The sequence below is a fragment of the Eschrichtius robustus genome, chromosome 7, assembly GCF_028021215.1.
Source record: "Eschrichtius robustus isolate mEscRob2 chromosome 7, mEscRob2.pri, whole genome shotgun sequence".
Taxonomy (NCBI): domain Eukaryota; kingdom Metazoa; phylum Chordata; class Mammalia; order Artiodactyla; family Eschrichtiidae; genus Eschrichtius; species Eschrichtius robustus.
Genome location: NC_090830.1, coordinates 104,468,108 through 104,484,688, shown reverse-complemented (window position 1 = coordinate 104,484,688; position 16,581 = coordinate 104,468,108). Strand labels below are relative to the sequence as shown.

Genomic DNA, 16,581 nt, shown 5'->3' with positions numbered 1-16,581 from the left:
TAATATTACTTACAGCCTTAAAATATTCTGAGTCTAGCTTACTTTTTGGCTTTTTTGCTATAGGACAGCATTAATTTTTCCACCACAGATATATAGTTTAAACTGAAGGCATTAACAGAAAGCATTGATACAAGCATTGGAAAAGCTGAGTGATATTAAAATTATAATCAAATGCATATTTCAGCCATGATGATATGGCTGTTGTAAAGACAATTCTAGCACACTGGAAGAGACTCAAATCCCAGATTATAATGGTTTACTGCAGCACTGCTTAAACCAAGTATGAAAATGTCTCTTTCTGTGTCCATTTCCTTTGGCAGCAATAGAACTTTGTGCTGTTGTGAATCCAAGCTCTGCTTGCCTCTTTGTCATATTTTACAATACTGATCAAAGCCATTATTTTAGACGAAGGGAGCTAAGGAACACAAAGTCAATCTTAAGTAGGTTTAATTGGTAGTAGCTGGCAATTTGTGATGTGTATTATATTGGGTTGGGTTTTTTGGGGGTGGGGGTCGGGGGGAGGAGTAGAAAGGAGAATAAGGTGGCTGTGAAGCTTTTCCTCGAGCCCACTATTTTGTCTATGTATGAAACTTTGAAATGAAAGATTAACCATTTTAAAGATACTCTTTAATAAAATCGTAGAACTACTTTTAATCCCATTTCTTAGTCTGACGTATTTTGCTTAATAGTTGAGAGGGGAAGCATAGACATTTTCCAACACATTTATCTTACAACAGTTATTATCGTGAGAATGTCCAAAGACAGAACTTCTGTATGTATCTGAATGCCCTTTACAAGTGTCCTGAGAAAGATGCTTTTCCAAGTATCTGAGTTAATTAACTGCATTAAACATATTAATAACTTTGTTGCAATTATACTGAATCATCATCTAAAAGTAATTATATATTTGGTCATATGCTCCTTGAACACTTCAAAATACTTGTTTTCAGGGTCTTAGCACTGTAATATTCATATATTTAAAACAATTAATGTACTCTAAGGGACAAGCTAACTCAGTGATAACTATGTGTATGGAAATCTCCTGGTTTTGAGCGATGACTATTTTCATCCTTGAATGATAAAACATGCTGTATGGCAGAGGTGAATATAGCCCTTCTGTGCGAAATGGAAAATACCATACTCTCCTTATATGGCTAAATGAAGCAGTGATGGCAGTGCACTATAATTGCAATGTATGAGAATTGGGGACTTTGTACTATGCTATTTTTAACACGTTAGCTAGCATATGGTAATTCAGGGTCTTCAAACCATAATCTTTCACTGCTAATACCAGTGATAAGAGAATGGATTCTAAATTTGCCAGAGTCTTGTGACCAAGGCAGTAGCAGGAGGATTCAAAATTGAAAAATCTGGCAACCCCAGAATTATCTTGACTTTCTGCTTAAATCTCAAGAGGGATTTTTTTTTAAAGCCCCGCCCCCACCCCATCTCATAGTCACAGTCCCCCGCCCCCTCCCTCCGTCCCTCCCTCCTCCCTCCCTCCGCGTCTCTCTCTCTCTCTCTCTCCGTCTCTCTCTGACCTTAAATCCAACCAGAACATTTCTTCACTCTGCGGAGAAATTCTCAGGCTCCTGTTGAGACCTGAACCACTGAGATGCCAAAAAAATCTCTTGTGCGGCAGAATTGGAGACGAGAAAATTGGAGAATAAGCAGAAAAACCCTAATCCTTAGAGTAACAAGAAGCAAGCACTTGAAAATGTTTCAGTAGATTTTTACCTCTTTAAAAACAATGTGTTTTTTGTTGTTGTTGTTTGTTTTAATGTCTCCTAACAAAATGGAGTAGCTGCAGCTCCTGGGAGGCCAGAGAATGATTGTGCAGCTGAGTCCTCCTCCTAACAAATGCCAAGGATTTCCTCCCTCGTGGTTCGCTGCTGCTAAATGAAACAATTATCGAGGCAAGAAAGCAGTTTGCTAATCAAGGGGGATAAGACTTCTGTTTCTTTAAAGTGCCGGAGCGGGGGTTAGAAAGGGTCGTGTGCGGTGTCTTTTTAACCTTGCTGAAGGACGCAGCAGTATTTATTGACGTATGCAAATAGCTGGGGGAGGGTGGTGCTTGGGAAAAAACAGGAACCAGAATCGGTTTCTCATTGCAGGGTGAACGCTCTGAGTTCCGGTGAAGGGAAAAGAGACGTGGCGAAATTGCCGTCTTTCTGTCTTATAAGCACATCTCTCACTAATACAGAAAAGGAACCTAGACATCAGAAAGGGTGAAGACGCTCTCACAGTATTTTTAGAGACCTTGCATGAGCTCCCCCACCCCGCACCCTCCTCCCCCCGCTCCCCCAGCCCGACCTGTTCTTCTAAATGGGAGATTATGGATTTGCATTGCAATTGGCTAATAGCGGTGGCACTGGATTTTCTCAAGTAAAACACCCGCCCGCTTCAGCAAGGGGCATTAACGAACACATTGACAATAACGCGTCTCTCTTTTTTCCCGTTTCAGCTGCGCAAACCATGCAGGATGATTTACTGATGGACAAAAGCAAAACCCAGCCCCAGCCCCAGCAGCAGCGGCAGCAGCAGCAGCAGCCCCAGCCCGAGTCCGGCACAGCCGAAGCCCCGTCCACGCCCCTGTCCTCAGAGACCCCCAAGCCGGAGGACAGCAGCGCAGTGCCGGCCCTCAGCCCCGCCGCGGCCCCGCCGGCGCCCAACGGCCCCGACAAGATGCAGATGGAATCGCCGCTCCTGCCGGGCTTGGGTTTCCACCAGCCCCCTCAGCAGCCGCCGCCGCCGCCGCCGCCGCAGGAGCCCGCGGCGCCGGGCGCGTCGCTGTCGCCGTCCTTCGGCAGCACCTGGTCCACGGGCACCACGAACGCGGTAGAGGACAGCTTCTTCCAGGGGATCACGCCAGTCAACGGGACCATGCTCTTCCAGAACTTCCCTCACCACGTCAACCCGGTCTTCGGAGGCACCTTCTCCCCGCAGATGAGCCTGGCGCAGACCCAGCACCACCAGCAGCCGCCGCCGCCCGCACCGCAGCCCGCGCAGCCCGCGCAGCCCCCGCAGGCGCAGCCCTCGCAGCAGCGCCGGTCGCCCGCCAGCCCCAGCCAGGCACCCTATGCGCAGAGGGGCGCCGCCGCGGCGTACGGTCACCAGCCCATCATGACTAGCAAGCCGTCCTCGTCCTCGGCCGCCGCGGCCGCCGCGGCCGCCGCGGCCGCCGCCTCGTCCGCGTCGTCCAGCTGGAACACGCACCAGAGCGTGAACGCGGCCTGGAGCGCGCCGTCCAACCCGTGGGGCGGCCTGCAGGCGGGCCGGGACCCTCGCCGGGCTGTCGGCGTGGGCGTGGGCGTGGGCGTCGGGGTGCCTTCACCGCTCAACCCCATCTCGCCGCTCAAAAAGCCCTTCTCCAGCAACGTGATCGCGCCGCCCAAGTTCCCCCGCGCGGCCCCGCTCACCTCCAAGTCCTGGATGGAGGATAACGCTTTCCGGACGGACAATGGTAACAATCTGTTGCCATTTCAGGTAATGCTCCAGTGCACCTGCACACGCCTTCCTTCTCTGCTCCCTTTGCCTTGTCTTCCCTGCCATTTAATAGGCCGTTGATTTTTGTTCCTTAAAAAAGGCAGCGATGCCCTGCCGTTTTCCAAAGCCTTCAGTTCACTGGGGCTGTTCCACGACCGGGGACAAGGGTGGGGGAACACTGTGACTGCTGGCGGAATCGTATATATGCACCCTGACAAGATAGAAAAGAGCCTTTTTCTTTTAGCTTATTTTTTAGTTCATTGTGCTTGTGCCTCTTCTTTTGACCTTCTTCGACAAGAAAAGCTGCAAGTGTATGGCAGGGTGCCGCCATAGTCCCAGGATGAGTAGGCTGGGATTCCTGTCGTTTTAAGTAGCTACACATTTCACGTTATGCAATCCCGGGCTCAGGGTGCCTCCTGAAAGCCGTCCACTCCCAAACCACTCTGGCCCCCCTCTTAAAGGGGTTAACAGCCCTTGAGTGTTGCTATTTCAGACAGTTGCATACGCTCAATTAAACTAATGTGAACACATGTGTTTATGTCTCGCGAAGGTGCTGGCATCATTAATAGCAATCAGCATATTGCCCCTGCCGGGAAAATTATGAGTGTGAGATTCCAATAAACACTGGAACTCTATCAGGGACCAGGATGGAAGAGTGGGAATTCTAGGGGGGTAACCCTTCCTACGTTACCTAGAAGAAGGACTTAAGAAATTGTTTTTTCCAGAGGAAAGAGACAATAGGACGCGACCTTCAGAGCCATATTGCAATGGAGACTATTTGCTAGCTAGCGCTGAAATATTTAAAGCTGCAGTGTCCTTCAGTTGGGTTATTTAAGAAGACAATGCAGATCAATTACACCATCTGAAACTGGGCAAAGTGAAAGTCTTGCAACTTTAATGAAAAATGAGCCTTGTGTCTTGGTGTTAAATGCCAATGAAAAACCCAGGAAGTACCCCAGACAAAAAGGTTGAATGGAGTGTCCTTATTCTGTTCTCGCTTTCTGATCCAGTGTATGGCCACGTCGGTTGGCAGTGTCCTGGACATCTTGAGTTGGAAAGGGGTGGTGAGGGGGAGTGTTCACTGGAGGGCTTTGTTCTCAGGTAAACATTCACCCTTCACTTACAAATTGATTTGGCCATACGCTTCCAGGCTCAGTTAAAAAAGAAAAGAAGGAAGGAGAGAGGAGGGCCTTGGATAAGACCCAGTTTGGATCTTTGGATCCAAGGAAATGAAACAGAAATCCTTTGAGCATTGCTGAAAAATGGCAGAACCGACATTTGACAGTTAGTTTAAAGCAGCAGGTGCAATTGGAGGCTTCATTTTATTGCTCTTTACATTTCAGATGTGATGTTTGGCATGGCTCCCATCCATGAAGGAGGAGATAGGGTTATTAAGAAGCGCATGATTCTCTAAACTAGAGCAAGGATTTTTAACCTCAGCAGTTCAAGGGGGTCCCTGAAACTCATAAATTATGTGTATGAGAGTTTTTAATGAGACAATCTTAACACATTTTTACAGGGGCCCTTCAGGAATGGAAAAGTTTAATATTAAGGTATATTTCTCCCCATTATTCTAAAGTTTGTTTTAATAAAATGAAGAGACTGCACGCTGGGATTAGATCCCTAGAGAAAAGGAGGAATCTGCTTTCTGGAATTTCTTTGTGTGTGTGTGTGTGTGTGTGTGTGGCGGGGGGCTGGACAGGGAGGCTGCATTTGGTAGGAGAGCCCCTCTTTTTCTAATAGCCCCTCTTATTATTCTGATGATCTCTACCCAAATCCAGTCTTAGAGGATAACCTAAAATCTAACAGGGAGGTTTTGGGCCTGGAAGCTGATAGTGTAGACATCAATTATCTTTTTCTAAGAGTAGAATCTGAATACAACTAGCTTTTGATTATCTCCAGAAAAGGGAACTGGGGAGAGATTAAATCCATAAAATTTCCCCCAAACTGATACTGACAAGTAATGTGGGGATTGCCAGTTGTTTCTCAGCAAACCATTTACCAGCCATGCTAATGAGAGCCATATGGACTGGATTGAGTTTGGATTCTTGTTTTTTCATCCCTGGTAGTGCTATTGAGTAGGGAAAGATGGCCAAAAGATTTGTAGGAGGAGAGATTTGATTGAAAATTGAGCTTTATAAATTTGACCTCAGGAAGAATTACATGGACTTTGTCTCATTTCTTTTTCTTACTTAAAATGGAGCTTCAGGGTTTTGAAGCAATATTAGAACCAGAGTAGGAGCAACCTGGCTGTGTTTTGGCTTGGAAAATTATCAGACTTGGTTTGTGTTGATAAGCATATTAAGTTTAAAAAACAAAAACACCTTGAGTCTTGTGTACAGAATTTTACATGTTTATATATTTATTTAAATCATTTTTCTACAGAAGAGAAAATAACTTAAGTAGCTCCTAATGACTTTTTAAAAAATTATTTTGACAAATAAGATTTTTTTCTTTAAATCTAGGACTGTATTTCATAGAATACCAACTTAATTTTTTTATTTCAGACTTTTTGAGCTAAAAGGGGCTTTCAACAGTGATCTACTCTAATGTATCATAATATTAAAAAAAAAATCCATTACCCACTCCCAGCAGTGCTGCTTCACTCTCTTTTGCCAACCCACACAATAGAATTTTTGGAGCTTTACTTATGTGGTTTATATTGTGAAAGCAATAACTGTATTTGAATGTGATTTTTCAAACTGCATGTGCTTTCTTATGCCCTTCCCTTAATTCTAACAAAGTTGATTGGTTTCTCTGGGTTGGGGTGGCTGCTTCCTTAGGGATTGCTTGTATCTAAAAGCCACCTCATTTCTATAAATAAGGAAACTGAGGTCCTGAGAGAAAGAATGGCATAACTTAGGTAATAGCACTTTGGCTAGTTTTGTTGATGTGTGTCCTTAACTTCCTTGTAGCACTAGTGCTGTCAGGTAGACTTCATTTATGTCAGGTTCTCTTTGGGCTCCATTCAAAGGGACTTACTTATGGAACTATCTCATGAGGTTCTCTATCTGGCTCTTAGTGATGTACCATCCACCAACAGAGATCAAAAGCAGTGAGGGGGCTTCCCTGGTGGCGCAGTGGTTAAGAATCCGCCTGCCAGTGCAGGGGACACGGGTTCGAGCCCTGGTCTGGGAAGATCCCACATGCCACGGAGCAGCTAAGCCCGTGCGCCACAACTACTGAGCCTGCGCTCTAGAGCCCGCGAGCCACAACTGCTGAGCCCGTGCCCCACAACTACTGAAGCCTGTGCGCCTAGAGGCCGTGCTCCGCAACAACAGAAGCCACCGCAATGAGGAGCCTGCGCACTGCAACGAAGAGTAGCCCCCGCTCGCCGCAACTAGAGAAAGCCTGCGCGCAGCAACGGAGACCCAACGCAGCCAAAAATAAATAAATTTATATTAAAAAAAAAAATTTAAAAAAGCAGTGAGGTACCCCACCTGGGGTATTATACATATGCTTCATTCTCTGTTTATATAAGACAGAGAAGCCTAGGTTTGTAAAAGGACTAGAACAGAGGTATTTTCTATATGTAGTGAATTTCGGTTTAAATAGTGTTGTTGTCCAGAGAAATTTAGAAGGGACTTTTGAGAGCGCCTATTCCACTACTCTGCTCATTTTCCAGAAGAGGAAATCAAAGTCCAAATATGTGTAATGACCTGCTCAAGTTCAGGTGGGTAGTTTCTATCAGAAGCAGACTTTGGAGGCAGATTGCCTAGGTTCACATCTCAACGCTGCCAGTTCCTGGGTTTGTAATCTTGCACAAATTATGTATATATGTTGACCCTCAATTTTGTCATCTGTAAAATGGGAATAATAATAATTACTCGCTTCATAGGAGTTCAGATAAGAAACTGCATGTAAAGTGCTTAGCACAGTACTTGGCCCATAGTAAAGTACCATATAAATGTTGAGTTATGATTATTGTTATTATAATGGTGGCCAGAGGCTCTGCGTGATCTTATCTTAGTATGGATTACTGCTTTTTCATCCCATGCAATCTGAAAAACCCCAAACTTCTATGTAATGTTATTTAGTCTTTTTTTTTTCTGTCTGAAGGTACCCCCTGGTTACCGTAACGTGATAATCCACCATTTACCTATGACCCGGGCCCTTTGCTAAGCACTTTATATGTAGTTTCTTATTGGAACTCCTTTAAGGTAGAGGACTATTACTACCCTCATTATCCTGACAAAGAAATTGAGGGTTAGTGCATTTACATTATTTCCTCATCATCACACAGCCAGTAACTGGCAGAGTTGGGATTTGAACCCAGGAGATCTGCCTCCAGAGCCAGTGGACATCAGTTAACCAGTGCAGTGTAGAAGCAGGAGACTGGGCGGCATCTGTACTTGACCTTATGATATACCCTGGAGATTGTATTGTTAAAATATATTTTATTGAGAGGAACAGAGGAAGAAAAATATAGTGCCCATACATATACTAGATTCAACAGTAGTCAGTATTTTCCCCTATTTATTTATTTACTTAGCTATGTATTTTTGAATTTGTATTTTTGGAAAAAAATTCAAATTATGTTCTGCTTTCTCTCTGCATTTCTGCCTTTATCCCGCCTCTCTTTTCCTACCCCAAATTGAAGGCCACTGTATAGATTTTATATTTTCTGGCATAAGTCTGCTTAAATGTAGTTTAGTGCTGATTGTGCTGGTGGGTTATCTATACCAGAGAAAGAAATTCCTTACATGAATTCATGGGAATATAAATTATTTTGAAAAATAAATATGCCTATTCATAATAAATTCTGAAGAAACATTAGTGTTTTCAACCAGCCTAGGCTCCTTCTTTTGGAACCATCTTTTCAGGAAGTAATATAAATTGTCTAGTTTATGCTTGATTCTGAATAAGGATACTATGACCTAGATTTAAAACTAGAGACTCTTCTGTAGTTGGTTTCTTAACTACTGCTCCAATGCAAAAACCACTTAAAGTCCACCCAACTCTACAAACTGTTTCAGAACTTATTGTAGCGTGGTTAATATGTATGCCAGCAAAGCCACATTATCTATATTCTATTTAAAAGAGATATTGGTTAGGAAATATTAGAAAGTTTTCTATGCTACTGAAAACATTTATCTAATATAAACTGTTTACTTTAAAATTGCATGTTGAAAAGTACTTAGCTTTAAACTCTTCATGACCTTGCAGCAAGTTGATATAAAAATATGCTCTCAGAAATGTAATGCGTTTAGATATCCTCTAAGACACAAATTTCTGCTTAAATAGCTTTCTCCACTGGTTGGCCTGTTTTGCTATCTTTCAAGGGCTGCGCAAGGTGTGATGCTCGTCCATTTGGAAGGTGTCATTGCTCAGGTGGTTTTTGGAGTGTTTTGATCTGCAAGTGTCAAAAGATTATGGCTTCGTTACTACAATATGAAAAATCTGATGCAGCCATGTGGATTTTACTAAGGAAAGGAATGGAGGGGAGTATAGAGTAGTGGACAGCCCATGAAGCCTGGAACGAGGAAGACACTGGTTGAAGCCTCAGCTCTGTCACTGGTGATTGGAGTCAAGTCACTTATTCCATGTTTCTTCTTCCAAGAAGTCTGCAAAAATGGAGAGAGAGAGAGCCTATCTTCTGGGTTTGCTTTGAGAATGTATACAAAATGTTCAAAAAATTAGATACTGTTATGAACCTTAAATGCCTGCCTAACCACCAGTAATTAGAGACAGTTCGAGTTTAATAGAGGAAATATTTGTTGATAGCTAGTAGTCTAGGATTAAATGCTAGTTGATGACATCTGGAAGTGGAGAAGGCCTAGAAAGATGTGTCCAGCAGGGATGGAAGAGCAATGAAAGGCTCTTTGTATGTTATGGTGACTGCCTGTCCTAGAAAGCCAGTCATAGTGCTCTGAAAGTTAGGGAGTTTAGAGTTAGTCACAAGGATGGTGTATATTTGTAAATACCTGCTTCTGCCATGGCTGACTCACCAATGCAAATGTGAGATTTTGGTAGTTCTGGAGCTCCAAAGGCTCTGATTTGAAGTTCCTTATCACCACTTCCCTGAAGACCATGCCTGACTCTCTGTAGAGGCCAGCATGGTTGTCAGAGATAGAATTCAGTATAGAGGCCCAAGTTTGGATCTTGAGAGTTGAGGAATATAATATAGCCACAGCTTCAAAGGTGCCTTCCTGGGGAGATTGCTGTGCTTGCAGTAGTAGCCAGCCTTACAAGGAATTTTCCACAACTGGTCCTTATACCTTGTACATGGCTTGTTCTCTGGGGGTTCTGTTATGCTTCAGTTCTTTTACATTTAGTTTTCATATCCTTCAGTGTTCATTACAGGTGTTAGGCATGTAAACTTAATGTGAAAACACTGTAATATTTGACTTAACTTGATGTGGAAAAGTACTAGTGAATTAAAATAATACAATAAGTTAGCATCTTAGAATCAACACTGCTTTTCTTTCCCCAGAAGCACTATTATATAATTCTCAAAAATAATGACTATATGATATGAATCCTTGTTGGCGGTCTTCAGAGGAGAGGAACAGAAATGGGTGCCAAACAGCCTTTATATCATTTGAAGTGATCATAGAATAAATGTACACAGAGGGAAGGAAACTTTGTGTACTGATATTGTGTGGTTAAGACTGTTGTACAGCCAAATATCTTCATTCTTCAAGTGTTCAAACTTATTTCAAAGGCAAGATCAAATTCAAGAGAAAAAATGTAACTACCTATCTTTAGTAATTCAGTGCAACGAATTAAATGGCCAGTGCTACTGACTGAACCAGTGTCTAGAAGTTCATGAGCACTTGACACTTAGTAGGTGCTCATTACATGAATGACTAAACATTTAAATACAAGTTGCTATAGTTTTGTCCTTTCTACAATACAGTATATTTAACATTTTCAAGACAGATTCTCCACTATAGCATTGCTTTACAAGATGTTCACAGAATATGGAAACATAGGTGAATGTACAGAATGTTATAAAGGACATCTTCAATTTGTAAAAACAGAAAATATCTGGCTTTTCAGACTTTATGGACATCCCTAGTTTCTAGGCTGTGACTCTGTTTGTACTTTGGTATGCTAAGAAGTAAGCAGGGTTCTTGCTTTGACATTAGAGATTTTGGCAAGCAATAGATGGGAACATTAACTTGTATCCTATGAGTTAAATTTTTCTTTACCTCTTCACTGTTAATCATCTCATTCTTGTGGAGTTAACTTACCCTGTCATGGTGGCCTATTTTATTCCTGTCTTCCCAAATCAAGTTATTAATACTGGAAGTGATCAGAATGAGGGTCAGAATAATTCTGACAATAACACTTAGAAATATTAAGGTGACAATTCTTTGGTCTAAGAGGTTGACAAAGACTAGGTTATAGTAGGCCCATTCAGCTAGTCATTCGTTTGAAGATTGTGAGATTGGAAAGCAGAGATGTAAAGGGCAAAAGACTTTCTATCTTAAATATATGGTAGAGTTTGGGGACTAGCTAGGGATTTAAATACTTCAGAGGAAACATTTTAGTGATCTGACACTCTAACCCCCTACTCAAAGTCCAGGAGACCCAGTTCTTAGGTTTCAGATAGGCAGCAATTAAAAAGGACAAGAAGTGAATGTGCCCAGAAGCACCTCTCTTTTGCAATCTGCCGTGGAAAATTTCCTTTCCTCTTTTGGACTAGAGAAATATAAACTAGATACGCAGGGGATTAAAAATAGTGAAGACCAGTGAGGTTTATGAATAAAGATTGTGGCGAAAGGCTGAGAGACAGTTTTTGGAGCATGAATCTTTTTTTTTTTATGTGCTTGCATTTGATTTTATGGGTAAGCTAGTCAACTCTTTGCCATATTGTTGTTTAAAGTGGTTGTAATCAATAGTAGAATCCTGAGTTCAGATAAACAGTTAAGAAGGATAGCGTAAGCGGTATTTTTGTTAAGCACATATCTATTACAGGATTCCCTGATCAAAGGGATAGGATTTACATTAAGTATCTTTTGGCATCATCATTCGCAGTCATAATCCATGTACTCCAGCTTTTGGGTGTTGTATTATTTTTGATGTCTTCTCCAAATAGATTCAGCTAACAAATACATGGGACTCTGCATGTCAAGCACTGGCCTCACCCTTTGCACATAAATTATCTTACTTAATCCTTACACATTCTTGTGAATTAAGAATTATCATCCTACTTGAGACTCAGAGAATATCACCTGACTAGTAAGGTGACAGAGGAGGAATGGAAATGTAGGTCTTTAGACTCGATGTCCAGTTCTCTCATTTTATTATACCCGCTTGCCTCTTATCACTTATCATCTTTCAGTGTGTCTTTGATGTTGCACTCTTCCCCCAGATCTCCCCTGATTCCCCTCATCCCACATTGTCTTTATAGCACTTGTTACTGTCTGAAGTGAGCTGGGTTTGTTTGTTTGTTTGTTTGTTTCTCCACACTAGAATGTAAGTTCCACAAGGGCAAGGACCTTTTTCACTGTAGTGTTTTCAGGGGTTGTGACAGTATCTGGGATATTTTAGGCACATGGGAAATGTTTGTTGAATGTGTTAATGATTTACATTTACAAATGATTGATAAGACACTTATTGGTCATTTACATGTAGCTAGCAATGTAAGAGCAATTTCATTTTATAAACATTTACCTGGCTGCTACCAGAGGTCAGGCACTAGGGATTAAAACTGAACCATATCTGGTCCTCAGACAGCTCCCTGAGAAACATAAATTAAAATACAGGATGATAAGTTTTATACTTGTGTGTGATATGCACAACAAAGAGAATGTGTACTTGCAGAGGAAGGAATAATTAAATTTGTGTGTGGGGAGAGGGAGGGTTGGGAAGTCTCCAGGAAAGTCTTTTGTAATTTAAAATACTTTCGAAGTTTTTCTGATTTTGAAAGTAATGCATATTCACTGTCTGAAACTTGAGGGGAAAAAAATTGCCCGTAATTCTGTTACCCAGTGATAAGTACTCTTAATGTGTTGGTGCATTTTCTGCCAATTCTCTCTTTTTTTTAATGTATATGTATAGTGTCCTTTATATGGTTGAGATGATTCTGTGTAAACAAATTTATCGCCATATTTTTTAGCTTTTCATATCACTAATTTTTAAACATTTTTTATTATTGCATAATAGTCCATCACAGGAATCCACTGTAATTTAACAAATTATTTCTGTATTTGGAGGATTTAGCTTTTCAGTTTTTAACTGTTAAACATAATGCTGTCATGAACATCATTGGGCATTTTAAATCTCTATTTAGAAGTGAATGGGTAGGGATCCATAGACAGACCAGGGCATGGGGGTTAGAGGTTGCAGCAAATATTTATTATAAGCAGAGGGAAAAACAGGGACACAGGTAAAAAACAGCATGGTGTGTTGAGGGAGCAGAAGATTCAGCATAGGGGTGAGGCAAGTGAGAGATGAGACTGGGGATGTAGGTAGGGGCCACATCACAAAGGACATTCCAGCATTTCTGTGTCTTCAACTTTGTCCAGTAGGGACACTGAAGGATTTTTTTAAAAATTAATTTATGAATTTATTTTTGGCTGCGTTGGGTCTTTGTTGCTGCGTGCGGGCTTTCTCTAGTTGTGGTGAGCGGGGGCTGCTCTTCGTTGCGGTGCGCGGGCCTCTCACTGCAGCGGCTTCTCTTGTTGCGGAGCATGGGCTCTAGGCGTGCGGGCTTCAGTAGTTGTGGCACGTGGGCTCGGTAGTTGTGGCACGCAGGCTCAGTAGTTGTGGCTCGCGGGCTGTAGAGCACAGGCTCAGTAGTTGTAGTGCACGGGCTTAGTCGCTCTGTGGCATGTGGGATCTTCCTGGACCAGAGCTCGAACCCATGTCCCCTGCATTGGCAGGCAGATTCTTAACCACTGCGCCACCAGGGAAGCCCACATTGAAGGATTTTTAAGCTGAGAGCCATTGTAAGGCTTTAATTTGGTGAATGAAGTGATCACATCTTTGTTTCGGAAAGATTATTCTGGGATATGGATTGTCAGGAGCCAAACACAGACAGGGAAACCAGTTAACACGTAAGGACCTAAATTGATTGAGAGGAAGGGACAGACTTGAGAAATGAATTAGGAGACCAACTGGAGGACTAGTGATTGCTTGGATGTGGGTCTAATAAAGGAGAAGGAGGAGTTTAGAATGACTGTTCAAGTTTTGGTTTAGGCAGCTGGGAAAAATGATTTAGAAGTGAAAAGGCTTAATAGTGGCAGATTAGAATTTTCATGACTCATAAGCCCAGGTGGGTTTAGACTGGGGGAACTTCAGAAGAGAAAGCTATGTGTTGGGAATATTTGAGCGAGTGATTTGACATCTCTTATCCACCCGTGCTTTTATATGACTCTTAATGCGTGGGAAGGAAAACCTTATTAAGATAGATTACTTTGTGGACTACTTATTAAAACACTAAATCTGAGAGAAGAAATAACTACCATTCTAAGTCAAGAGCTTTTTCTGATTCTAGCCTTATTTATTAAAAAAATCTTCTTTATTGTACCCTGAGAATTAGAGTATGTGTCCGCTCATTAGTCATCTTGTTTATGGGTTACAGCTAGGCATTGCAGAGAACTATAAGGAATTGCTAACCAGTCAATCATATGGGAGGATCACAGGAATTAAGAGACGTGAGACCTGGCGTCCTTTATTGTTTAAGTTGAATAAACTCACTTGAGAGGTCAGTTGTATGTTACTAGAAGGTCTGAAATATCGCTAATAAGGTCTTAGCAGAGTTGAGATGAGACCTTATGGAATTTAGTTCTGCTGTACTAATAAAATGCTTAGTTTTTTAATGGGTGTGAACATGATAAAACGTTTTGAAGCTTAAGATCCGTAGAGCCACAGGGAGATGAGCTTTCATGGAGCATGAAGGAGAGATGGGGACAGGGTATAATCTCCACCAGAATGGTGTGTTTATTCATTTGTATTTCTAGGGAGAGAAGTGGGCTGTAACATTCATTAGATTTCCTGAGGAATCCATGACTTGAAAGTGGTTAAGAATTACAGATGCTGCCACATGGCACCCAGTAAATCTTTAAAAGATTTTTAAAACTTAGGCATCTCATAAAATTTGTCTTTCTCCCTCTTCACAACTCACAAGAATTTTGCCTAACTTTAATTTCACAGCTTTCTGAAGAGAAGGGACCCAGGGACTTCCTTGGCAGTCCAGTGGTTAAGACTCTGTGCTACCAACGCAGGAGGCACAGGTTCAATCCCTGGTGGGGGAGCTAAGATCTCGCGTGCCACGTGGCACGGCCAAAAAGTAAATAAATACGTAATAAATAAATAAAATGAAAACAAGTAGAAGGGACCCAACTCCTCTTTCATCTAGCTTTTTCTAGAGCATTCAAATTACCTTTTTTTTTTTTTTTTTTTTTTTTGGCTGCGTCGGGTTTCGTTGTTGCGAGTGGGCCTTCTCTAGTTGTGGCGCGCGGGCTTCTCACTGCGGTGGCTTCTCTTGTTGCGGAGCACAGGCTCTAGGCTCACGGGCTTCAGTAGTTGTGGCAGGTGGGCTCAGTAGTTGTGGCTCGTGGGCTCTAGAGCGCAGGCTGAGTAGTTGTAGCACATGGGCTTAGTTGCTCCGCGGCGTGTGGGATCTTCCCGGACCAGGGCTCGAACCCGTGTCCCCTGCATTGGCAGGAGGATTCTTAGCCACCAGGGAAGTCCTCAGATTAACTTTTCATCGTAATTTTTTGGCATTCATTTCACTGGCTTGCATATATTAAATCACATACTTATAATAACACTAGCATTACAAAGATTAGGGGACAAACCCATCACTTCTAGGTTGACTCGTAACTAATCTGGCAGGACAGAAATTTATAGGCTTATCGGTCACAAGTGTTGAATGTACTATGGGCATTTTTTTTTATTGGGAAGCTGGAACTCATGGGTTAATCTGGAAAGTAAATTAATCAAAGCTTCAACTATAGTAGATGCTTATGTATTTTAATGAATAAATGGACTAGGAAGTTTTGATTCAAGAGAGGGATGTTAATTCCATTTCTGGTATAGGAGGTACAGTTAGAAATATTGACTTTCAGAAATTGCAAATATATAAGTGACCTCCTTTGCTCAAGAGGAACATGTCCACTCTCCCATCCATGTCTTTGTTGTTGCTTTTCCTACTATTGTAACCTAATGAAGAGAGTAGAGGGTAGAACTGGGGGAGAGGGTAGAAATTGGGGGTTTGGGGGGTAGAGGAGCAGTTGTTCTAGATCTCAATGATAGACCCGCAAGGCACCAAGGGAAGTGAAACAGATCTTAAGTTTTTCACATAGAAACAATGTTGCCTATATGATTTAGGGGTTTTTTGTTTAGCTTTGTAACCAATTAACTACTTCTAGGCCAGTGTGGAAATCTAGCTATCATCTATTACTTAGTTTTTATTGGTAAAGAGCCATTTTAACAATAGAGCATTTTGGAATACAGTGTCTTTAAGAAGTTATGACATCAAGGCCTGGTAAGAAAAATTGACCAAACTTTTGCCAGTTCTGAACTCTTTTGCAGCATCATATTCTGTATATGCCTCAATTAAAACAGAAAGACTGTTTTGTTAGTTTGCTCATTTGGGGAGGGAGTTGGCTGGGTTTTTTTTAAGATGACAGTTTAAGTTGAAGCTTTACCAGGCACCTTATTGCCATCGTGCTCATTCAAAGGTCAGAAGGTATCTTGGGGGGGGGTGGGGGGGGGAAGCTTTAAAATAGTTGGCTCTTAAGCTGCAAAAACACAGTCTATCAATAAATACTTTGAATCATTTTACAATGCTGATGAAACATTATTTTGCAATGTTTGTCAAATTAAACTTTGTGTTGATTTTAAGCAGAATAAAGGCAGACTAATTGTGCTAATGTTTCAGGATGTTGCAAAGTAAAACTTGGTGAATGGAAAATTTTAAACTCTACTTTCAAAGGCATTATAAGTTTAGTATTTTAGAAGATTTGGGATTGGGTGGGGAGATTGATTTTATCATTTTGACCTTGAATTCCTCAATATTCCAAAGACATGAGCTCATCTGAAGGTAACAAAGTTATTCGGTTAACGGTTTTAGAGCTTACTGCCTACTTCCTACTTATTTGCCGGGGTTGATGACTCCGTTTGACCTATCATCTTTGG

The 16,581-nt window shown here is 41.8% G+C and overlaps 1 protein-coding gene across 5 annotated transcripts in view; it reads left to right on the top strand.

The window, feature by feature from the left end:
* CPEB3 (cytoplasmic polyadenylation element binding protein 3) overlaps positions 1-16,581 on the top strand; it is a 178,579-nt gene that overhangs the window by 26,620 nt on the left and 135,378 nt on the right. For 2 of the 5 annotated variants that reach the window (XM_068548971.1, XM_068548970.1), the window contains exon 2: positions 2,465-3,486. In XM_068548971.1, the coding sequence (XP_068405072.1) occupies positions 2,476-3,486 (1,011 nt within the window). In that variant the 5' untranslated portion in view covers positions 2,465-2,475. Of the gene's footprint in view, positions 1-2,135; positions 2,229-2,333; positions 3,487-16,581 lie in introns of those variants that run through there. The other 3 variants (XM_068548973.1, XM_068548968.1, XM_068548972.1) reach the window with 2 other exon arrangements.